This window comes from Eschrichtius robustus, chromosome 3 (genome assembly GCF_028021215.1).
Source record: "Eschrichtius robustus isolate mEscRob2 chromosome 3, mEscRob2.pri, whole genome shotgun sequence".
NCBI classification, from domain to species: Eukaryota; Metazoa; Chordata; class Mammalia; order Artiodactyla; family Eschrichtiidae; genus Eschrichtius; species Eschrichtius robustus.
In genome coordinates, this window is record NC_090826.1 from 144,786,272 (window position 1) to 144,811,687 (window position 25,416).

Genomic DNA, 25,416 nt, shown 5'->3' on the forward strand with positions numbered 1-25,416 from the left:
GCATGGAATATCTTTCTCCATCCCCTCACTTTCAGTCTGTATGCGTCTCTAGGTCTGAAGTGGGTCTCTTGTAGACAGCATATATATGGGTCTTGTTTTTGTATCCATTCAGCCAGCCTGTGTCTTTTGGTGGGAGCATTTAATCCATTTACATTTAAGGTAATTATCGATATGTATGTTCCTATTCCCATTTTCTTAAATGTTTTGGGTTTGTTATTGTAGATGTTTTCCTTCTCTTGTGTTTCTTGCCTAGAGAAGTTCCTTTAGCATTCGTTGTAAAGCTGGTTTGGTGGTGCTGATCTCTCTCAGCTTTTGCTTGTCTGTAAAGGTTTTAATTTCTCCATCAAATCTGAATGAGATCCTTGCTGGGTAGAGTAACCTTGGTTGTAGTTTTTTCTCCTTCATCACTTTAAGTATGTCCTGCCACTCCCTTCTGGCTTGCAGAGTTTCTGCTGAAAGATCAGCTGTTAACCTTATGGGGATTCCCTTGTGTGTTATTTGTTGCTTTTCCCTTGCTGCTTTTAATATGTTTTCTTTATATTTAATTTTTGATAGTTTGATGAATATGTGTCTTGGCGTGTTTCTCCTTGGATTTATCCTGTATGGGACTCTCTGTGCTTCCAGGACTTGATTAACTAATTCCTTTCCCATATTAGGGAAGTTTTCATCTATAATCTCTTCAAATATTTTCTCAGTCCTTTTCTTTTTCTCTTCTTCTTCTGGGACCCCTATGATTCGAATGTTGGTGCGTTTAATGTTGTCCCAGAGGTCTCTGAGACTGTCCTCAGTTCTTTTCATTCTTTTTTCTTTATTCTGCTCTGCACTAATTATTTCCACTATTTTATCTTCCAGGTCACATATCCGTTCTTCTGCCTCATTTATTCTGCTATTGATCCCGTCTAGAGTATTTTTAATTTCATTTATTGTGTTTTTCATCGTTGCTTGGTTCCTCTTTAGTTCTTCTACGTCCTTGTTAAATGTTTCTTGCATTTTGTCTATTCTATTTCCAAGATTTTGGATCATCCTTACTATCATTATTCTGAATTCTTTTTCAGGTAGACTACCTATTTCCTCTTCATTTGTTAGGTCTGGTGTGTTTTGACCCTGCTCCTTCATCTGCTGTGTGTTTTTCTGTCTTCTCATTTTGCTTAACTTACTGTGTTTGGGGTCTCCTTTTCGCAAGCTGCAGGTTTGTAGTTCCCGTTGTTTTGGTATCTGTCCCCAGTGGCTAAGGTTGGTTCAGTGGGTTGTGTAGGCTTCCTGGTGGAGGGGACTAGTGCCTGTGTTCTGGTGGATGAGGTTGGATCTTGTCTTCCTGGTGGGCACGTCCACGTCTGGTGGTGTGTTTTGGGGTGTCTGTGGCCTTATTATGATTTTAGGCAGCCTCTCTGCTAATGGATGGGGCTGTGTTCCTGTCTTGCTAGTTGTTTGGCATAGGGTGTCCAGCACTGTAGCTTGCTGGTCGTTGAGTGAAGCTGGATCTTGATGTTGAGATGGAGATCTCTGACAGATTTTCACCGTTTGGTATTACGTGAAGCTGGGAGGTCTCTTGTGGACCAGTGTCCTGAAGTTGGCTCTCCCACCTCAGAGGCACGGCCCTGATGCCTGGCTGGAGTACCAAGAGCCTTTCATCCACACGGCTCAGAATAAAAGGGAGAAAAAATAGAAAGAAAGAAAGAAAGAAAGAAAGAGGATAAAATAAAATAAAATAAAGCTATTATAATAAAAAATAGGGAAAAAATTATTAAGAATAAATTTATTAAGAAAAATTTTTTTTTAATTTTTGAAAATAGATTTATTAATTTTTTATAATAGACAATAAGAAAAAATTATTAGGAAAAAAATTTTTAATTTCTTAAAATAAAAAATATGAAAAAACTTATTTAAAATTTTTTTTTTAAATTTTTAAAAATAGAAAATACGGAAAAAATTATTGAGAACACATTTATTAGGAAAAAAAAATTTTTTTTTAAGTAAAAAAAAAAAAAAACAAAAAAAAAAACGGACGGACCTAACCCTAAGACTAATGGTAAAAGCAAAGCTATACAGACAAAATCTCGCCCAGAAGCATACACATATACACTCACTAAAAAAGGAAAAGGGGAAAAATTAATATATCCTGCTCCCAAACTCCACCTCCTGAATTTGGGATGATTCGTTGTCTATTCAGGTATTCAACAGATGCAGGCACATCAAGTTGTTTGTGGAGCTTTAATCTGCTGCTTCTGAGGCTGCTGGGAGAGATTTCCCTTCCTCTTCTTTGTTCGTACAGCTCCCGGGTTTCAGCTTTGGATTTGGACCCGCCTCTGCATGTAGGTCGCCTGAGAGCGTCTGTTCCCCGCCCAGACAGAACGGGGTTAAAGGAGCAGCTGATTCGGGGGCTCTGGCTCACTCAGGCCGGGGGGAGGGAGGGGTACGGATGCGGGGCGAGCCTGCGGCGGTAGAGGCCGGCATGACGTTGCAGCAGCCTGAGGCGCGCCGTGCGTTCTCCCGGGGAAGTTGTCCCCGGATCACGGGACCCTGGCAGTGGCGGGCTGCACCGACTCCCGGGAGGGGAGGTGTGGATAGTGACCTGTGCTTGCACACAGGCTTCTTGGTGGCTGCAGCAGCAACCTTAGCGTCTCCTGCCCGTCTCTGGGGTCCGCGCTGATAACCGCGGCCTGCACCTGTCTCTGGGGTCCGCGCTGATAGCCGTGGCTCGCGCCCGTCTCTGGGGTCCGCGCTGATAGCCGCGGCTTGCGCCCGTCTCTAGAGTTCGTTTAGGCGGTGCTCTGAATCCCCTCTCCTTGCGCGCCGCGAAACAAAGAGGCAAGAAAAAGTCTCTTGCCTCTTCAGCAGCTGCAGACATTTTCCCGGACTCCCTCCCGGCTAGCTGTGGCGCACTAACCCCTTCAGGCTGTGCTCACGCCGCCAACTCCAGTCCTCTCCCTGCAATCCGACCGAAGCCCGAGCCTCAGCTCCCAGCCCCCGCCCGCCCCGGCAGGTGAGCAGACAAGCCTCTCGGGCTGGTGAGTGCTGCTCGGCGCCAAGCCTCTGTGCGGGAATCTCTCCGCTTTGCCCCCCGCACCCCTGTGGCTGCGCTCTGCTCCGTGGCTCCGAAGCTTCCCCCCTCCGCCACCCGCAGTCTCTGCCTGCGAAGGGGCTTCCTAGTGTGTGGAAACCTTTCCTCCTTCACAGCTCCCTCCCGCTGGTGCAGGTCCCGTCCCTATTCTTTTGCCTGTGTTATTTCTTTTTTCTTTTGCCCTACCCAAGTACGTGGGGATTTTCTTGCCTTTTGGGAGGTCTGACGTCTTCTGCCGGCATTCAGTGGGTGTTCTGTAGGAGCAGTTCCACGTGTAGATATATTTCTACTGTATCTGTGGGAAGGAAGGTGATCTCCGCGTCTTACTCTTCCGCCATCTTGCCCAGACCCTCAGGATTTACTTTTAAACGACAAAATTTACTATGCAGTACATTTATATTTGCTATATATTTGTTATGTTATCATTCACTTCTGTTCCTACCTCCTTCCATCCTTTTTCTCCCTTCATATTTCCTTTCTTTCCCTTCTCTTCTCATTTCTTTCAAATGGGGAAAATATTCATATAACTCCCAATATGGACAACACTGAGCTGAGTCTTATCAAGTAAAGGTTGAAAAAAAAAAAAGAAAAGAAAAAGAAAAATTTGGAGTGATGATCAATTAGAAAGTGAGGTGAAGAATTCCTTTTTAAAATGCTGTATTAGAGATACCTGTAGACCGTTCATATGAAGCTGTCCTCTATGCCATCAGAATTATGAGCCTATAGCTCAGGAGAAAGAGATAACAGTTGAAAATGTGAGGTTAGAGACATGAGTGTATACGTAGTAGTTGAGATCCCTTAGCGAGAATAAGAAGAATGTGTACAAAAGAGTACTGTATAGAATGACCCTCACATATCACATAAGAAGGGAGACAGAAAAAGAGACCCCCAAATGGGAAACTGAGAAGGAACAGTCAAAGAGGGAGGAGGAAAACTGGGCAAAGCTTGTGTCATGAAAACTAAGGACAATGGTGTTCCCAGAAGAAGAACACGGACAACAAATAAGTTGGACGTGGTTAGATAGATGAGTGAATGAATGAATAATGGCACACATTGCAGAGAAGCCAAATGAGACATAAAATACAAAGTGTACTTTACAACTGAGTAGACCAATGCCTCTTAAAGAGGAAAGCAGGTCGCAGGCAGTGTACGAATGAATGATAGGGGAGAGAAAATTGAGCCCTCAAAAATTATTTATAGTGTGACTCTGTGTTCTAGGTACTATGCCACATGTAGGCATAGAGAGCTTAAGAAGAAAGACAGTGACACTGGTTACTGAGTTCAGTTTGGGGCAAGTTGAGTTTGACAGTGCCTCTAAGGCATCCAAGATGAGATGTTAAGTAGTCAGATATAGAAGTCCAGATCTCAGAGAGTATCTGCATTACAGGTACAGATTTGCAAGTGTTTGTATTAATGGAAGCCATGGGAGTAGAGGAGGTGGAGTTTGGGTTGGAGATCATGAATTTATAGTGGTGGCAATTTGTGTAGTTGTCATTTTCTTCTGTAGAATTTTCATCTGTGGGATAGGTGATGACAGAGTAAACTATAGGATTCATCCCAAGTAAAAGTATTGCCAAATAGGAAGAGCAATGGTGCCAGGCAGTTGAAAATATTGGCAGAGGACTAGCTGAAATTACTGATCATGAAATCTAAGTTGGATAGTGAAGTTGGTAAATAAAAGAGTAAGCAGCTAGGTTGGGAGGCTTCTGAGAGGTTTAAGGACTTGAGATTCAATTAGGTCATTGAATTGAGAATTGGGAATAGTTGAGTGAAAGAGCTATAAGGATAGAGCAGTTGTCAGAAAGTGGCCTATATTTATAAATTAATAGGAGAAATGTTCTAGATGGTGAAAACGGTATGGCCTCTGATGGAGAACAGGATGAGCAGATCAAGGAACTGAGTAGCCAGGTGTTTAGACGTGTGGATTTTGAGTTCATACAGAATGTGGCAGGTCTTCATGTCAAGAGAAAGGATAAAAACAAGTACCAAATTGTTCAGTGAATGGAGAAAGAATGACAGGTTCACAGATGGTGATAAGAAAAAAGAAGTAAATGGGTGACATGAGCCTCAAAAGAATTGAGACTTTCATGGGGGTGCTTGAACAATGGCTGGAAGCAGCATTGGAGGTGGGGAGGATTCTCCCACTCCTCAACTCCCAGGAGCTTGGGAGAATAAGCATCTATCACGTGATAATACTGCAGCCAGGAAAGTGTCCCAAGGGAGAGTTCAACCAGCAAATGCAGACTCAGCCTCTTTGAGTAAAGTGTGGGTAGGCAGAATTCACTTTGAGGGTTCCAAGGAGAAGCTGGAGATCAATGGGGGAATGCAGACTGTGCAGTCTAGGATAGGTAGCATGTCTGTTTCTCAGATCAAATTCCTTACCTCTGTTCTTTACTATATGTTATATGCCTGATGTCTTTCTATTCTGTTCAACATCTGAGATATCAAAGCTGGAGAGGCACAAATGACTGGGTTAAATTTAAATTTGGTAAGTGTCATCATTTCTTTTGGTGCAAGATGTCTAAATATCTAGACTGTATCTCCTTTTTATATCACTCTGAGTATTTTGATAATTAAGTTTCTATCTGTGAAAATGGGAAGTCTGCTATTAGGTATTTATTCTAGGTCTTACAGTTGACTTTTAATGTGGTGTTGATATGTCAACCTCAAGTGCTAAATTATTTACTTGTACCATTTGAGTGGGAACCTTTTTTATTTTTACATGCAAAGTGTTAGGGAAATTTTATATTTGAGGGTAAAATAGTATTTTTCCTTTTTTTAATCTTTCAGTACCACCGAATATTTATGGTTCTGATGAACTTGCTCAACTTACAGTCATTGAAGGGCATCTTACTAGTCTATTGTGTGAATCAAGTGGTATTCCACCCCCAAATCTCATTTGGAAGAAGAAAGGTCAGTTTTCATCCTTTGACATTTATAACATTAAATATAAATATTAAGTGAATTTATATTTTGTTTGAGAAACATGCCAACAAACTTTCTTACGGTTTGCACACGAAAATACTAGACAGCAGAACTGCTTTGTGTTAAATGTGCCATATGCAATACTTCTACAGTATCAACCTGAAAATTGTCAGTTTTGAGACTCACTGCTCCCAAGAAGAAATTAATTTTCTCCATTAACTCTTTTTTAATCAAATGTATGGTAGGGCAGCTATAATGATCAAGAATCCACCATTCAATGAACTATTTATTTCTTCTTTAAAATAGGTTTAAAATTTTTCTCTTTTTTTAAAGTAAACATTTTTGCTGTATTTGTGACAGTTTTGTAATGTATGTTAAGATTGAATTCTGCAGTTGAACAGATTTTTAGTTATTCATCAACAAATATCTGTTTCCATTAAGTATCAGATTATCTAAATTTTTAGCTGATCTAAAAAATAATTTTTGTTTTACTTAAAGATTTTATTTTGTTTTACTAAGTATGTTTTCTTTTAAATGCAATATTGATTGAAAGAAAAATTTGCAGAAGATAGTCTTCTCTTCATCTTCCTCCTCCTCCTTTTTGCATAGATTATTATACAGTGTCCTCTGCCTTTTAAGTATGTGAACTAGGAAGTAAATAAATATGTATATATACTCATTAGAGTATATACACAAAACGCCTTAATTTATGCTTCACATTCTGCCACTTGGTTTTCTTTGCAGGCTCCCCAGTGCTGGCTGATTCTGCAGGGCGAGTCAGAACTTTATCTGGAGGCAGGCAGTTGCAGATTTCAATTGCAGAAGAATCTGATGCAGGGCTCTATACCTGTGTGGCATCAAATGTTGCTGGAACAGCAAAGAAAGACTACAGTCTGCAAGTTTACAGTAAGTTATTAGTTAGCCAGGCTTTGACACAATTTTTTTTAAAAAACCTCTCCATCCTTCCCTTTTACTTTTTCTTCATATCTTTAAGAGTCATTCAAAGTAGTATGGTTATAGTATGCAGTTGTCCCTCCATATCCACAGATTCTTCGTCCATGGATTCAACCAAGTGCAGATTGAAAAATATTTTTAAAAAATCCAAAAAGTTACAAAAAGCAAAAATTGAATTCCCACACACCAGACAACTGTTTACATAGCATTTACATTGTATTTACAACTATTTACACAGTATTTACATTGTATTAAGTATTATAACTAATCTAGTGATGATTTAAAGTATAAGGGAGAATGTACATAGGTTATATGGAAATACTGTGCCATTTTATATAGAATGGACTTGAGCATTTTGGTATCTGAGGGCGTCCTGGAACCAGTCCCCTGTGGATACCCAGGGACAACTATACCTTTCATAAGACCCACAAATTTTAATTGTGCTGACATAATAAAGAGAGTAATTACTTATTTCTAGCTGTTATTTATTCAGTAATACAGCTGAACATCTGCATCAGCTTGCTGCTGGCAGATATATCAATGTGCCTGTAAGTTTTGGGGGGCAGGATAGTGTATGTGCGGAATGGAGAAGATGGCCTTGCACCATAGGGTATATTTACAATATGTAAAAATATCTCATCGTAAAGAATATTTAATTTATATAAGATTCTAAAGTATTTAAAATATTTACATTACCTCATTTAACCTTTACATAGCTGTGGTATGAGACAAAAATATTGCCTCAAAAATGTATGTGGAAACTTAAGCCCAGAGAAGTTTCCATGACCAGCTGAGGTCACATGGCTTGTATGTGACAGGATTGGCCCTGGAACACAGGATTACTAACACTGGTCCATTTTCTTTCCCACACACATGTGTATTTGAGTTGGTTTAATCTTCTTTCTTGGAATCAGTATCCACTAGGTGAATTTAGCTATAAATTTACAGAATCCCTGGCCATCAGTGGCTTAAACAAATAGAGGTTTATTTTCTCACATAAGGAGAAGCCTGAGGCTGGCAGTCACTGGAGTTGGTCAGCACCTTACTCTTATCAGGACAGGAGATCTAGGATCCTCCTGGTCCTGCCTTTGTTATCTCAAGATGGTTGCTGCATTTGTAGTTTCAAGTCCACATTGAAGGCAGTGTGGGAAGGGGAAGGAATGGTATCTTTCTCTTTTAGCAGGAGAGCAAAAAATTTCCCAAACCCGCCCCCTCACCTCACCCCCGCCAGCAGACCTCCATTTAGACTTTTTAGGTCTACAGTGATTCGTGAGGTCACCTCAGTTTCCAAAGAAGACTTAGAAAGTCTCAGCTTTTCCAACTCCTCTAGTGAAAGGAGGAAAGGAATTGGTAACAGACGTTAGGTCATGAGCTAGGCTGTCATATCTACTTTAAAATTAGTACTAGAAGACTTCCCTGGGTTAGAGCTACAAATGATAATTCAAATAGTTGTATAACTTCTCAAAAGCAGGGAAAGTAGCTAATGCAGTATTCTTTCCTTACTATATTGATAGCTTTATTTTAGTTATGAACCCATTTAGGTACATTGGAGAAGAATTCTACCTCTCAGTACAGCAATGCCATGTCTATTAGTCCTGGGTCTTTTCTTTAGTAGCTAATTTTTTGACATCAAAAATGAATTTAGTGTGTTTTGTCATATTATTCCTAGATATTTGTTTTTATGTTATTGTGCTTAGTAGGTTTTCTTTAATTTCATTTTGTAATGGTTGGTTTCATGAAGACCTAAATGTTTTCAGTGGGTATATTCGATTATAGCACGGTGAGTGACCTTTATACTTTTCTGAATTTCGTGATTTTTGTTTTGCTGTAAATTTGTACTGCTTGTATGACCACAAGAAACAATAAAACATTTTCTTTCAGAAAAAGAATTTAACTTTGCCTGATGAAAATTCTTATATAAGACTTTAAGGCGAACATTTCCTATTCTTTTCTTTTTTTTTCCCAGTTCGACCAACTATAGCCAACAGTGGCAACCACCCTACTGAAATCATCGTAACTCGAGGGAAGAGCATTTCCTTAGAGTGTGAGGTGGAGGGTATTCCTCAACCGACAGTGACCTGGATGAAAGAGGGCCGCCCTTTGACTAAGGGAAGGGGAATGGAAGTAACGGATGAAGGTCATATCCTTCAGCTGAAGAATGTCCACGTGTCTGACACAGGCCGTTATGTGTGTGTTGCTGTGAATATAGCAGGAATGACTGACAGAAAATATGACTTAAGTGTACACAGTAAGTATAAACAGGCTCAATAGGTCTATTCACTGGCTGATATAATCTATAGCCTCCTGGATGGGAGATATAGGCCTCAAGTGTTGAGTCTTTTATTTATAGTCGATTATTTTCTACATTTGCACCACTTCTTTAGATCAGTCTCATCACTCATCCTACTATGCCTGACCTTCCATATCTTACCTTGGTGAAATAAGCATATATTGGATATTCTTTTAGGAAAGCACATAGTAAAGTAGATAATTATCTTCTTCAAGTACTTTTGATCCAGTGCTGTCCCAAGTAATATTCCATGATTCTGTGTTTTCCACATTAGCTGACTTGGCTAGTGTAAGTCTAGGTTCCTTAGAGCTTACTGACTGAGCATCAGATGGGCATAAGTTGTGCTGAAGTCAGCTTTAAAATTCTAAGTAATGAGCAGTAAGTGTCCATAGGAATGGACCAAACATACAGGTACTCAAGGACACCTATTTGTATGCATACAATTTGAATTGCATTTTTAAAATCTATAGAAACAATGGTAAATCTAATAGACATGGTCTTGTAACTTAAATCCAGTTAGAACATGCACAAAGTCCCGTATTAATATCTTGTAGTTTGCAGCCAATGTGTAAACCAAAGCTAAAGACTGAAAAGGAATCAGTCCTATGTATCGTTTTGTTAGATTGTGGTTTTTTCATTCTTTTTAACAGGTGCTTACTATTTCATTATTTGAATGTTTCATACTTTATTTGATCAGTTCTCTAGGGAGGGACATTTAGGTTAGTTGTATTAACAAGAATTTCTGTCATAAAATTTCCTAGGCAAGACTGATGTTGAGAAATCAAGGTCTCAGATTATGCTAAATTCCAGTTGGCTCAATCTTCCATGTACTTCAATTCTGCAAGACCATTGAAAGTGGAGGGTGTCACTGGCCCTTCTCTGTGCAGGAGGAAAACATGATGGAGGGGTAACTTTCCATGGGGCTAATGAGGGACATAGAGGCACTCAAGGCCTCTGTGTAGCCTTGTTTTATCTATGTTCCAGTGCTGGCTTAATTGGGTTTTAACACTGGTTCTCCTCTGACCCAGCCCTTGCACTTGTCCAGGCCTGTTGGGTCAATGTGACTTGTCACTCTTATCCTCAGACTATCCTGATTCTACTCTGCTCATTGCCCAAACCCGTCTTCTCAACCCACTTTGTGTGTCTCACATTTTTGCATTCACAAGGCATATTTGACCCCGAGGAGCTGGTCACTCATGTCTTTTCTAGGCTTCTGGAACTGCCCCACTCCTGCCCCTCTCGGTTGTTCTCTAACTCTCAGCCAACTCCTTCCTCTCAACCTCTCTTATTGTTTCCCCCTACTCTTCCAGCCTGTAGTGTTAGAATGCCCCAAGGCTCTGAAATGGGCAATACCTGCTTCTCTATCCACACTCTCTCATGGGTGATTGTGCCAATCCCACCCCCTAATGTGATTGAGCAAGGAAAACACCCAGGAATCATCCTTGACTCCTCTTTTTCTCACATCCGGTGTCACTAAGTCCCATCAACTCTACTGCTCCTATTCTAGTTGAAACCACATTTGTCTCCATGAGCTGGATTGGGGTGAAAATAAGGAAAAAACCAGCAAGGAAACAACTAGCCCAAGGAACAAAAATGCGGTTAGTATAGATAACATGAAAGCTGGTGTGTTTCACGAGGTTTTGAGCTTCTAATTTGTTTGATTGTTTTTAATTTTTAATACTAGAATTATTTGTTAGAAAATTCTGCGTATAAGAAAGTCATGAATCCATATTACCAGAAAAGATGAGTGACTCACAGAAAATCATTCACCACTATTAGAATAACAATATGAAAGTCATTTGGGGACTTCCCTGGTGGTCCAGTGGTAAAGAATCCACCTTCCAATGCAGCAGATGCAGGTTTGATCCCTGGTCAGGGAACTAAGATCCCACATGCCGTGGGACAACTAAGCCCACGCGCCACAACTACTGAGCCTAGCACCTCAACTAGAGAAGCCCACATGCCGCAAACTACAGAGCCCACGTGCTCTGGAGCCCGCGCACCACAACTACAGAGCCCACATACCCTGGAGCCCGCGCACCAAAACTAGAGAGAGAAATCCCGCACGCCACAACTAGGGAGAAGCTCGCATGCTGCAACGAAGAGCCCGAGTGCTGCAACTAAGACCCAACACAGCCAAAAATAAATAAATAAAATAAATAAATTTTTTTTTTAAAAAAAAAAGTCATATGTTGCTATTAGTGAGAAAGAAGCGACATTTTACTTCCAGGAGTGTTGTCGTCGTCGTCATCGTCATCATCATCATCATCATCATCTTATTGTTGTGACTGCTTATTTTGCTTACTGTTGACTAGAAAATGGAAGCCTTATTTTTAAGAATAAGCTGTTTAGAATTTGGTGTTTGTTACGTACTAGCCACCCTCCTTTCCATTTCTTGTTTGTTTTGTTTTGTCTTACAGCACCTCCAAGCATCATAGGAAACCACAGGACACCTGAAAATATCAGTGTGGTGGAAAAAAACTCAGTGTCCCTAACTTGTGAAGCTGCAGGAATTCCCCTGCCTTCAATTGCCTGGCTTAAAGATGGGTGGCCTGTCAACTTTAGCAGTTCTCTGAGAATTCTCTCAGGTATTAGAAATTCTTGTAGCCTGGTAATCTGATTAGCTTCCTGTGGCCACAGCTTCTCCTTAATTTCTCATAACTCCATGTCTTATTTTTTTCTTTATGATCTAGCTGCTTACTATAATACCCACTGATCATATTAAGAAAAAATTTTAGGACATCAGAAGCTATATGACAATGGGGAAAATCTCGAAATATCTCTATATCCTTTTGACAAAGAAATCTTGGCACTCGCTTATTACTTAAATCATGGGGATGTCAGAGCATTCATGCCGGAATGAGTACCAACCAATGTGAAAAGTGAAGAATGAAAAGAAATACTTGAAGCCAGAGCCTAGAGTGAATAATGTTATATAACATATCTCTATAACCACAAGTTTGAATTTTTTCACAACTCTAATCTGAGTGAGATTTATATTTCCAGGAATAGTTTCAAGTGAGCTAAGATTTTATCATTATTGTAAAAAAGATATTCCTCTTATTCCTTATCTAATTATGTAGGAAAATCTATTAGCTTATTCTTTATGGATCAGTGTAAGTGTCGAGAGAGGTGTCTAGGGGCATGCCACAGGAATCTGCGCTTGGCCCCTTTCAGTAATAATTTGGGTACAGACTAAGAAAATAATCTCGCCATGTCTATGGGTAATAAAAAGCTTGGATATTTAGAAGAATACCTAATGTGTTGAATGAAGGCATCCGAATTCAAACACACCTCACTCTGGAACTTTTGAATTAAACCTGACAAAATGAAAGTTAAGTAAACTCCTGCACTCACATTCAAAAACCAATGGTGAAAATTAGGGTGAGATATAGCTTCAGAATTCTTCATATGAAAAGATCTCTGAATTGGTTTGGTTATTGAGTATGCATTAACAGTATAATGTGTTTATCATGAAAACAGATGCAATGTTTTGCCACATGAATAAAATATATTTTCACCAATAAAACAAGTAAAACACCAGTTGTATTGTGGATTTAACTTACTCATTAGGAAGACTAGAAGAAGGATTTATGGACAGTATTTTCGAAGGAGGATAAACAATGGTGGCAAATGATTGCAAAGTAAACTATGCGTCCGATTCTATTTAACCTGAAAAAATAAACCCTGTGTAACTCATGACAACATAGTGAAAATTACATTTAAATACTTGCAGAGCCATGGCGTAGAAAAGATTATGTTGGTTCCGTCTAGTTCCAGAGGTTAAAAGTAATACCAGTGTATGGAAAATTCTAGGGACAGATTTGGGTCTGGATACAAACAACTTTAAAAAATACTTGTATTGTTGAAAGTCAAGATGAGCTATTTTAAGAGGTAACAAGCTCCCTGCCCCTAAATTTGTTCAAAGTTTAAATTCTCACTTTTGAAGGCTTTTTCAGAAAAGATACTTTGCTAGTATTTGAATTAGGCCTAAATAGCCTAAGGTCCCTCTGTTTCTTCAAGATCTTGGTCTATAAATGATAGGGGCTTAATGAGGAATATACATTGCTATAATTATTATATCTATTGCCTATAATACTAGATTTATAACCTCAGGCAAGTTTCTTAACTTTGCTAACTTCAGTTCTTCACTTCTAAAGTGAGGATACTAGTGGTATTTGCCTCTTAGGGGGTTTTGTAAAGATGAGTTAGTATGTGTAAAGCAGCTAACACAGTGCCTGCTTATATCCTAAGCATCCAATACATGTTTCTTGTTATTTGCCATAGACAACCTGGTAAAAGATTTGGGTCTCCCTATCCTAGGAGGCTTTCCTATGTCCTATAATGCTTTCATTTTTGAAGGACTGCCTGCCTCTGTTGATCTTAAGGAATGCATACTGATGGCAAAGATTTCATTGCAGTTTGGTTGCCAAAAACCTGAACACATTATCTTCTTCTCTTATAATCATCCTCATATTATTGTTGTTTTTTTTTTAATTCTCAATTGCTGAAAAAGTAGGAACTCTTTTTAAATATAATAACTACATCAGGGCTCCTGGAAATGAAAAAGGCAAGATAAAATGAGGTACTCTGGCTTATTATAGATCCACAGGAGTAGTGTTTTGGTTTTATTGTATAGTTTTGTTTTGCTTGACTAGCAGCTGGAGATCCCTGAGCGAACACATTAAATGTACTTCACCTTGTGGCGCTGCCAGAAGAGTCATTCAGTTTTACAATCTGAACATGTGTGTTGTGCAATCGATGACTGAGAATCAGATGGATGGCGTATGACTCGCTTGTTCCTTGATCGGCTGCACATTTCTGTTTCATTAAGATTAGTCCTCCTGAGACGTTAAGTCAAGCTTTTCTAAAAGAAGTACTTTGTTGAAGGCCCTATCATTGTTATGAAGTTATCTGCCAAGAACAGATAGCTGCTATAAAAATTTAATAGGTACGAGAAATGTCTCCATCTAAGTATAATTTACTGTCCAACCCTTTTTTGTCTTTCACTGCAATAAGGGAGAGGACCAGGAAACAAAGAGAAAGGAAAGATCATGAGATTTATGAGGTTGAGGTTTGCAGAGCCAGCCATGACTCATAAACGTTGTATTTTTTTAATATCTCTCAACTGGAATCATATTATGGTCTCACTAATCTGAAGTAGCAGTGAGTGCTTTTGAATCCTTTCCTAATTAACATAAGTTTTTTGACATGCTTAGGGAATTTCTGTATTCAACTTTGCTTACTTAAATTCAACTGGGGAAAAAGACTGAATTTGGGTAATCAGTTTTGTCTGTCTAAATAAGATACTACTAAGTTCACCTTTTATTGGTTTAAGGATGAGTAGGTTGCTTATAGGAAAAGCTCAATGAGGGCTTGTGTTTATAAAACCATAAAGCAGATGGAAACTCCTGATAAGTTCAGATCCAGGTGAATAATTTACATGAAAATTTTATGTTTAACCATTTCAATTTTTTTAGTTCAAATTCAGGGTACTAAGCAAAAATATACGGAGTGGCAAATTATTACAAAACCTAAGAAATGATTTACACTTTTTTTTTAACATCTTTATTGGAGTATAATTGCTTTACAATGGTGTGTTAGTTTCTGCTGTATAACAAAGTGAATCAGCTATACATATACATATATCCCCATATCTCCTCCCTCTTGCTTCTCCCTCCCACCCTCCCTATCCCACCCCTCTAGGTGGTCACAAAGCACCGAGCTGATCTCCCTGTGCTATGCAGTTGCTTCCCATTAGCTATCTGTTTTACATTTGGTAGTGTATGTATATATGTCCATGCCAGTCTCTCACTTTGTCCCAGCTTACCCTTCCCCCTCCCCGTGTCCTCAAGGACTCTACTCTCTCAGTGTGTCTCTTTGTTCTCTGCCAGCTTTTTTTCAGTCTCATCTGCTGGCTCCTCTTCCTTAGTCCTTAAGAGGAGTTTTCCTCCAACTTACATCCTTCAGCATATCAGAGTTTCATTCCCAGTCTACCAGAACCTTTCTTCATTACATAGAAGTTCAAAATATAAAGAGGAACAAAATCAGAGTCATGCTAATGAACAAAGTGACCGTCATAAACTTTGATATAAATAGTTCTAGAATTCCGTGAAACTCAATTGAAAACTGGTCGTCAGTCTTCATGGTTTCATTCATCCCTTGTATATTGACGTCATCCCAATCTGGGTAGTTGGCGTGGTCCTCTTTCTAACGTTCCCATTTCATGTGTTCCACGGCAAACTGGGAATCTTTTTGTAAACATCCTGTCACAGTTGTTTTTCTAAAGCACGAATCAGATCATGACTTTTTTGTTTACGTACTTCCATAGCCTTTAGTGAACGCAATAAAGTCTAAATTCCTTAGCATAGCATTCGAAGGCCCACAGAATCTGATCATACTCCAACTAGTCTCATCTCTCACTGTTTTCTCCGCCTGTTCTGTTTTAGGTGCCACACCTCACATCTGCTTTCTACCTCTAGATCCTCATTCATTCTCTACCTACAGCGGTGTCTCTTAACTCCTCTCTGTGTTAAAGAATACTTACCTTTCGAGATTATGTTCAAACAGACCTCTGTGAAACTCCATTTCTTACTTGCCGTCACCTAGGTTTGTATTAACTTTTTTCATCCATTAAATCAGAAATCTGCTTCGTATAGCCTTAAAACGTGATATTTTTAAAAAGCTTGACATAAATGCATTTTAAAGGCCTTTGAAGTGAGTTGATTAAATTTTCCTGAAATTCAGCACTACACAGCAAGCTTGTAAAGTTACAGATTTCTTTTTGCGTCACCTGGTGGTTTGCTTCTCCAGGAGGAAGGACTCTGCGGTTGATGCAGACCAGAATGGAAGATGCTGGCCAGTATACTTGTGTTGTAAGGAATGCAGCTGGTGAAGAAAGAAAAACCTTTGGGCTTTCAGTATTAGGTATTTATATAACTTACAATATCTAGACAAAATAAAATTGTCTTAAATACATTCTGGAAGCAGAGTTAAAATCTATCTGCAGCTTGAACTTACATTTATGTATTCTTTGGCCCCTGGACTGTCACTCTTGGCAAGAATTCAATGTTAGAATGGTTTGTACGTAATCAGTTGGATTAAAATGGCTGAAATGCCATGTCTTATCAGTTCACAATTGTTCAACAGTGTTCTAAGACGCTGATAACTTGTTTAATGTGAGTGCTTATCAGAGTTATAGAGGGAGAAATAAGTGTCTGATAGATTTTGTTACTCATTGACTTGTTGACATATTTATCCAGATTTTATGATTTACATACAATAAAATTTATTATAATTGAATTTATGACATATAACTTTATAGTATATCTTAGAATTGATCAAACAATATGGTAACATTATTCTAGTAAACAAATAATAATGAGACTTTGGAGGGACTGTTTTAAAGGGTACAGCCTAATAAAAAATATGAAAATAGATGCCTATAAATAACCATTCTGCTGTTAGAACTGTTACTTTTTCTGTCTTTTTTTTTTTTTTTTTTTTTTTTAGTACCACCTCACATTGTGGGTGAAAATACATTTGAAGATGTGAAGGTAAAAGAGAAACAGAGTGTTGCATTGACTTGTGAAGTGACAGGTAAGGGGCTCAGCTCTTGCATTTCTGCTCAACTCATTGGTTATTCACTGCCTCCACTTATCTCTTAGTTGAGAAAAATCAAGCATTTGACATTGAATTCTAGCCCAGTATAGATGGTAGAAGTATAGAAGGAAACCTTTCAGATTCTGTGGAGATAAAAAGGAAATTCCTACACTGAAAAAAGGAAGGAAGGAAGGAGAGAGGGAGTAGGGGAGGAAGGAAAGCAAGGAAGAGAGAGAGACAGAAAAAGACACCTTAGTCTTTTCTTTCAACTCTGTAAATTATTCTTTCTTTTTTTTTAATCCTGTTCCTACTTGTGGGTAAGGTTTCCTGTCCCACCTCCTCTTATTTTTTCTTTCCTTCCCTATGTTTGTACCTTCCTTTCCTTTTTACTGTTTTCTTAAATTTTATTTCAAAGAAATAGGGATTTTGGTGAAAGTATAGCATCACTGATAGTGGGAATTACCCAAGATCAAAATTGTCACCTTTTGTAAACGTGTTTGCATATTACAAAGGAAATGGAGAAGACTAAAAATAAAAATGAAAATTCTAAAACCAATTTCACCGGCTTTACCAGTGAATCATTGTGTTGCATGTAATAAAAATAAACAAATCTCTAAGAGAATGTGTTCAAGACTGTCTTTTTAGTAAAGGCACAGCCTTGCAGTTTTAATGGAACGACTAGAACAGTCCATACATTTTATAGAAAGCAAGCATTTTAAGGAAGATTCAATTAATTTCTTATTTCGTTGTTTACATGCCTTGCATGAGCAATACATTTAAGTAAGCAAGGAAATACTTTCATTTTAAGAAAGACAGTTATAAAAAGTGTCACATATACTATTACTTAACCTGTTTTCTTTTTTTTCTTGCAATGATCTGGTAACAACTATTGCATAGAGAACAGCTGCCTAAATTTTGTAGCATCCCATCTTGAGCCTTCCAGTTTTTTTTTTAACATTGACATTTGGTTTTTTAAGATATTTCTTTTTTATTCTTTCTTTCAGTTTCATTGAGATATAATTGACATATAATATTGCATAAGTTTAAGGTGATTATACACACACACACACACACACTCACACACACTCACACACACACACAAAATGATCACCACAATGTTTAGCTAACATCCATCACTGCACATAGCTACACAACTTTTTTTCTTGTAATTAGAACTTTTAAAATCTACTCTCTTAGCAGCTTTCAATTATACAATATGGTATTGTTAACTGTAATCACAATTATCATCTTATAACTGGAACTTTGTGCCTTCCGACCACCTTCACTCATTGCCCCACCTCTAACCTCCTACCTCTATAACCACTAATGGGTTCTCAGTTTCTATGAGTTTGGTTTTATTAGATTTGATGTATAAGTGAGAACATACAGTATGTCTTTCTCTGTCTGACTTATTTCACTTAGTATAATATCCTCGAGGTTTATCTGTGTTGTCACAAATGATAGGATTTTCTTCTTTTTTCATGGCTAGATAATATTAAATTATATATATAGTAAATATAGTAAATATGTATATATTTAGTATTTAATAATAATATTAAATTATATGTATAGTTTTATATATGTCACATTTTCTGTATCCAGTCATCTATGGACAGTTAGGCTGTTTCCATGTCTTGGCTATTGTGAATAATGCTGCAATGAACATGGGAGTGCAGATGTCTCTTTGAGATAGTGATTTTGTTTTCTTCAGATATATGCCTAGAAGTAGAATTGCTGCACATATGGTAGTTCTATTTTTAGTTTTTTGAGCAACCTTGATACCGTTTTCCATAGGGGCTATACCAATTTACATTCCCTCCAAAGGTGCACAAGGGTTCCCTTTTTTCCACATCCTCATCAACCCTTGTCATCTCCTGTATTTTTGATAATAGCTATTCTAACAGGTGTAAGGTGATATCTCATTGTGGTTTTGATTTGCATTTCCTGGATGATTAGTGGTGCTGAACAGCTTGTCTTGTACCTGTCAGCCATTTGAATATCTTCTTTGGAAAAATGTCTATTCAGGTCCTTTGCCATTTTTTTAATTGAATCCTTTGTGTGTGTGTGTGTGTGTGTGTGTGTGTTTGCTATTGAGTTATATGAGTTCCTTACATATTTTGGATATTAGCCCCCTTATCAGATAGTGGTTTGCAAATATTTTTTCCCATTTTATAGGTTGCCATTTAATTTTGTTGATGTTTTCTTTTGCTGTATAGAGCCTTTTAGTTGATGTAGGCCCATTTGTTTTTGCTTTTGGTGTCATATCACAGAAATCATTGCCAAGACCAACGTCAAGGAGCTTTGTCCCTATGTTTTCTTTTTTTTTTTCTAATTTCAGCTGCTTTTTAAAAAATTTTTATTATTTTATTTATTTTTAATGTTTATTTTTAATTCATTTTTATTTTTATTTATTTATTTTATTTTTGGTTGCATTGGGTCTTAGTTTCTGCGCGCAGGCTTTCTCTAGTTGTGTTGAGCAGGGTCTTCTCTTGTTGTGGAGCACAGGCTCTAGGTGCTCAGGCTTCAATAGTTGCGGCATGCGGGCTCAGTAGTTGTGGCTCACAGGCTCTAGAACACTGGCTCAGTAGTTGTGGCTCACGAGCTTAGCAGCTCCGCAGCATGTAGGGTCTTCCCAGACCAGGGATCGAACCCATGTCCCCTGCATTGGCAGGCGGATTCTTAACCACTGCGTCACCAGGGAAGTCCCTGTCCCTCTGTTTTCTTTCAGGAGTTTTATGGTTTCAGGTCTTACATTTAAGCCTTTGATACATTTCAAGTTAATTTTTGTGAGTGGTGTAAGACACGGGTCTAGTTTCCTTCTTTTGCATGTGAATATCCAATTTTCCCACTGCCATTTATTGAAGAGACTGTCTTTTTCCATTGAGTATTCTTGACCCTCTTGACTAATATTAGTTGATCGTATATGCATGGGTTTATTTCTATGCTTATGATTCTGTTCCATTGGTATATGTGTCTTTTTTATGGCAGTACCTTACTGTTTTGATTACTGTAGCTTTGTAATGTAGTTTGAAGTCAGGACGTGTGATGCCTCCAGCTCTTCTTTCTCAGGATTGCCTTGGCTATTCAGTGTCTTTTGTGATTCCAAACAAATTTTAAGATTTTTTTTTTCCATTTCTGTAAAAAATGCCATTGGAATCTTCATAGAGATTGCACTGAACCTATAAATAGCTTTGGGTAATATGGACATTTTAACAATATTAATTCTTTCAATCCATGAACACAAGATATCTTTCCGTTTATTTGTGTCTTCTTTTATTTATTTCATCAACGTCTTATAGTTTTCAATGTAGAGATCTTTCACCTCCTTGGTTAGATTTATTCCTAAGTATTTTTTTTTTTGATGCTATCGTAAATGAGATTTTTTTTTTAATTTCTTTTTCAGATCATTTTTTTGTTAGTGTATAAAAATGTAGTGATTTTTTTATGTTGATTTTGTATCTGAAACTTTTTTGAATTTGTTGATTAAAGCAAACAGTTTTTGGGTGGAGTCTTTAGGACTTTCTATATAAATAATCATGTCATCTACAAATAGAGAGAACTTTACTTCTTCCTTTCCAATTCTGATGCCTTTTATTTCTTTTTCTTGCCTGATTGTCTGGCTAGGACTTCCAATAATGTGTTGAATAGGAATGATGAGAGTGGGCACCCTCATCTTCTTGATCTTAAAAAACTTTCAATCTTTCAGTACTCAGTATGATGTTAGCTGCAGATTTGTCATATGGCCTTTATTATGTTGAGGAATGCTCCTTCTATATACAATTTGTTGAGATTTTTTTATCATGAATAGATGTTGAATTTGGTCAAGTGCTTCTCTGCATCTATTGAGATGAGCATATGATTTTTATCTTTCATTCTATTGATATAATGTATTATATTGATTTGTGTATCTTGAACCATCCTTGCATCCCAGAGATGAATACCATTTGGTCATGGTGTATGATCCTTTCAATTTGATGCTGAATTCAGTTTTCTAGTATTTTCTGAGAATTTTGTATTTATATTCATCAGGGATGTTGGCCTGTAGTTTTCTTTTCTTGTGGTGTCCTTACCTGACTTGGGTGTCAGGGTAATGCTGGCCTTGTAAAATGAGTTTGGGAATGTTCCCTTGTCAATTTTTTGAAAGAGTGAGAAGACTTGATATTAATTCTTTTTTAAACATTTGGTAAAATTTATCACTGAAACCATCTGGTCCTAGATTTTCCTTGTTGGGAGGTTTTGACTTCTGGTTTAATCTCCTTACTAGTAATTGGTCTGTTCAGATTTTCTGTTTCTTCATGATTTAGTCTTGACAGGTTGTATATTTCTAGGAATTTACTCATTTCTCCTAGGTTGTCCAGTTTGTTGGCTATAGTTGTTGAGCGTAGTCTCTTATGATTCTTTGTATTTCTGTGGTATCAGTTGTAATGTCTCCTCTTTCATTTATAATCTTATTTATTTGGGTCCTGTCTTTTTTTTTTTTTTTTCTTAGTCTAGCTAATGTTTTGTCAATTTTATCTTTTCAAAGAACCGATTCTTAGTTTTAGTAATCTTTTCTATTGTTTCCTTGTACTCTATTTCATTTATTTCTGCTCTAATTTTTATTATTCTCTTCCTTCTGCTAATTTTGGACTTAGTCTGTTTTTTTCCTAGTTCCTTGAGGTGTACTGTTAGATTTTTCTTAGAGATCTTATTTCTTCTGTGATGTATGCATTTATCAGTATAAATGTCCCTCTTAAAGCTGCCTATGCTCTATCCCTTAAGTTTTGGTGTGTTGTGTTTCCATTTTCATTTGTCTCAAGAAATTTTTTTTTCCCTTTTGATATCTTCTTTGATACATTGGTTGTTCAAGAGTATGTCGTTTAATTTCCATTCATTTGTGTATTTTCCAGCTTTCTTCCTGTTATTGATTTCTAGTTTCATATCATTGTGGTCATAAAAGACATTTGGTATGATTTCAATCATTTTAGATTTACTGAGATTTGTTTTGTGGTCTAACATATGAGCTATCCTAGAAAATGTTCTATGTGTGCTTCAGAAGAATGTGTATTCTACTTTTGTTGGATAGAATGCTCTGTATGTGTCTGTTAGGTATATTGGGTCTATGGTAATTTTCAAATCTCTGATTTGTTATTGATTCTCTGACTGGATGACCTATCTGTTGTTGAGAGTGGGGTATTAAAGTCCCCAACTATTATTTTATTGCTGCTTATTTCTCCTTTTAGCTCTGTTAGTATTTGCTTTATATATTTAGGTGCTCCAATATTGGGTGCATAAATATTTACAGTTATTATGTCTTTCTGATGGATTGACCCCTTCCTCATTGTCTCTTGCCTCTTTTGACCAATTTTAGCTTAAAGTCTAGGCTGATATAAGTATAGCTGCCCCAGCTTTCTTTTGGTTACCATGTTCTTGAAATATCTTTTTATATCCCTCTACTCTCAGTTCACATGTACCTCTAAAGCTAAAGTGAGTCTCTTGTAGGCAACATACTTTTGGGTCTTGCTTTTTTTTTTTTTCTTCATTTAGCTATTCTATGTCTTTTGATTGGAGAATTTAATCCATTACATCTAAAGTAATTATTGATAGGTAAGGACTTACTATCTCCATTTTTGTTGGGGTTTTTTAATTGTTTTGTAGATCCTTTCTTCCTTGCTTCTTATCCTTCTCTTCTTTTGTCATTTGATGACTTTCTTAGCAATATGCTTTGATTGCTTTATCATAACTTTTTGTGTAGCTATTAAAGATTTTTTTCCTTTGTGGTTACCAGAGACTTACATAAAATATCTTATATGTATAACATCCTATTTTAAACTAATAATAACTTAACTTTGATAGCATACATAAACTTTACTTTTACTTCTCTTCCTCTCACATCTTAGGTTATTAATGTTACAATTTATATGTTTTTTTATTTTGTGTATCTAATAACAAATTATTGTAGATACAGTTATTTTTAAAATGTTTGTTTTCTAAATTTTAAAAATGAGTTACGTATCACCATTACAGTGTTAGAGAATATGACTTTGACTACATAGTCACCATTAGCAGTGAGTTTTGCACATACATTTATGTGATTTTACGATGATAATTAGCATCCTTTTATTTCTACTTGAGAATGCCATTTTGAATCTCTTGTAAGACAGGTCTGGTGTGTTTTTTTGTTTTTGTTTGTTTCCCTCAGCTTTTGTTTGTCTGGGAAAATCTTTATCTGTCATTCATATTTTGCCAGCTATAGTATTCTTGGTGGAGAGGCTTTTTTTTCAATATTTAGAATGTTTTATGCCATTCTCTCCTAGCCTTCTAAGTTTCTTATGAGAAATCTGCCTATACTCTAATGGGGGGTTCCCTTGTATGTGATGTGTTGCTTTTTTCTTACTACATTCAAAATTTAGTTATAATGTGTTTCAGTGTAGCCCTTTTTTAGTTCAATCTATTTGGGATCTTTTGTGCCTCATGAGTCTGGAGTTTGGGGAGTTTTCAGACATTATCACTTTAAATATACTTTCTGTTCCTTTCTCATTCTCCTCTCCTTCTGGGATTTCCATAATGTATATATTGTTTTTGTAATGGTGTCTCATAACTCCTGTCGGCTTTCTTCACTTTTCCTTCTTTTTTCATTTTAATCCTCTGACTGGATAATTTCAAACGAACTATCTTCTAGTTTACTGATTCTTTCTTTTGTTTCGTCAGGTCTGAAGTTGAAGCTCTCTTTTGAATTCTTTAGTTCAGTCATTCTATTCTTTAGCTGTAGGATTCATTTGTGTGATTGTGGTTCTTTTATGATTTCTATTTCTTTGTTGAACTTCTCTTTTGTTCATGCATTGTTTTCTTCATTTTGTTTACTAAACTTGAATAAGCGTATTATTCTGAATTCACAGTTCATAGATCTCCATTTTTTAGGGTCAGTTATTGAGTTATTGGAGCTTTATTAGTTTCCTGTGAGGTGTCATGTTACCTGATTCCTTGTATTGGTATCTGCACACTTGAGTAAAGGGTCTCTGATTCCAGACTTTACAGGTTTGCTTCAGCAGAGATTGTCCTTCACCGTTCACCTCAACTTGGGATTCTGGATGGGTCAGCTGGTAGCATTGTTGGGCAGGTGGGGTTTTCTCTTAGGGTCTCTATTTGGGTGAGACCACTGCCTCTGCCTGAGGTGTGAGGTCGGGGCAGGGGGTGCCATTGTCTGGGAACAGTCGAATAGGACTGATGGTTTGGTTTCCTGCCCAAGTGCAACTGTAGAATAGGCCTGTGGTTACCTGGATTCTCTGGTCATACTTCCTAGTTGGAAGGACTGTGTGCTATACTCAGCAGCTGGGTGGGCCTGTGAATTTGCTTTCCTGCCCAGGCAGGGCCATAGAACAAGCTCCATGGCCAATACAGTTGTGCCTTAATATGATATCATCCTAATCCTCTTTCCTAACAGAGCTTGTTTTTATAGTTTTAAATTTTCCAAAAAAAAATGTTTGAGCAATTTAAAACTTAATATTTAACAAAAGTCCCATGAAAAATATGAAAGATCTTTTTTCTCTAGGCTATAAATATTAAAGGAATAATTACTATATATTTCTATCTTTCTACCTATCTATATATCTGTGCTAGAATCCTGGTATACATATCTGCTTGTTGAATTGTTTAATTAAAGTTTTTTTTTTTCCTTTTTTACAGCTTTTCCTCAAAATTAAAAATCTTCTTTAAAAATTTAATATGAATGCAAAGGTATTCATGAGTAATAATTTTAGTAAACATGCATGCTCCATTATTTTTTAAGTGTATTTTACTATGAAAATATTTAATTGTAATAGCCTAAGGTATGGTATAAATTTAGTTAAACAGAGACTGACATAACTATTTCACTTATAGATTTTTTAAATCATAGCATGATTATTATTATAAATTCAGTTATGTTTGCAAATTTATTTTAAAATGAATGCCTACTACATTGTTTCAGAGGTAGAATATTTTAAAAGGGAAATGAATGAAAATGCATCCTTTTAGTTACCAACTGTAGACATGTGATTATTAGCCAACTCTCAGAAATGGCTTTTTGTTATAGGGAATCCAGTGCCAGAAATTACATGGCAGAAAGATGGGCAGTTCCTCAAAGAAGATGACACCCATCATCTTATGTCTGGTGGCCGTTTTCTTCAGATTACCAATGCCCAAGTGTCACACACTGGAAGATATACATGTTTGGCTTCTAATACAGCTGGTGACAAGAGCAGAAGTTTCAGTCTTAATGTGTTGGGTAGGTATAAGCATTGCTGCAAATCTTGAAGAATCAACCATGGCAATAGGCTAAATTCTCTTCTTTTTCTGTTTACTTAATATTTCTACCATAGAATTTCATTATTTAAGAAGGACGAGTGCTTGTGTACATTTGCTGGTTTTCTTTTGTTAATTCATACATTCATTCATTACGTTTGGCATACCTACTATATTCTAGGTACTGTGTTTTGTGCAAAGTACAACTATAAACAAGATAGACATTAAATAAGCAATAGTAAAGGAAAAATAAATACTGGTCAAAAAGAAGCAGGTCAACAGTGAAAGAGGATCACTGTGAGATGTTTTATCATTTCTTTGT

General features: G+C 37.1%; 1 protein-coding gene across 6 annotated transcripts in view; it reads left to right on the forward strand.

The window, feature by feature from the left end:
• Nucleotides 1-25,416, forward strand: part of HMCN1 (hemicentin 1) — a 529,724-nt gene that overhangs the window by 340,145 nt on the left and 164,163 nt on the right. For all 6 annotated transcript variants that reach the window (XM_068541417.1, XM_068541420.1, XM_068541418.1 and 3 more), the window contains exons 43-49: nt 5,852-5,974; nt 6,731-6,892; nt 8,907-9,188; nt 11,651-11,818; nt 16,044-16,157; nt 16,743-16,829; nt 24,886-25,077. In XM_068541417.1, coding sequence (XP_068397518.1) covers nt 5,852-5,974; nt 6,731-6,892; nt 8,907-9,188; nt 11,651-11,818; nt 16,044-16,157; nt 16,743-16,829; nt 24,886-25,077 — 1,128 coding nt within the window. The remainder of the gene's footprint in view (nt 1-5,851; nt 5,975-6,730; nt 6,893-8,906; nt 9,189-11,650; nt 11,819-16,043; nt 16,158-16,742; nt 16,830-24,885; nt 25,078-25,416) is intronic.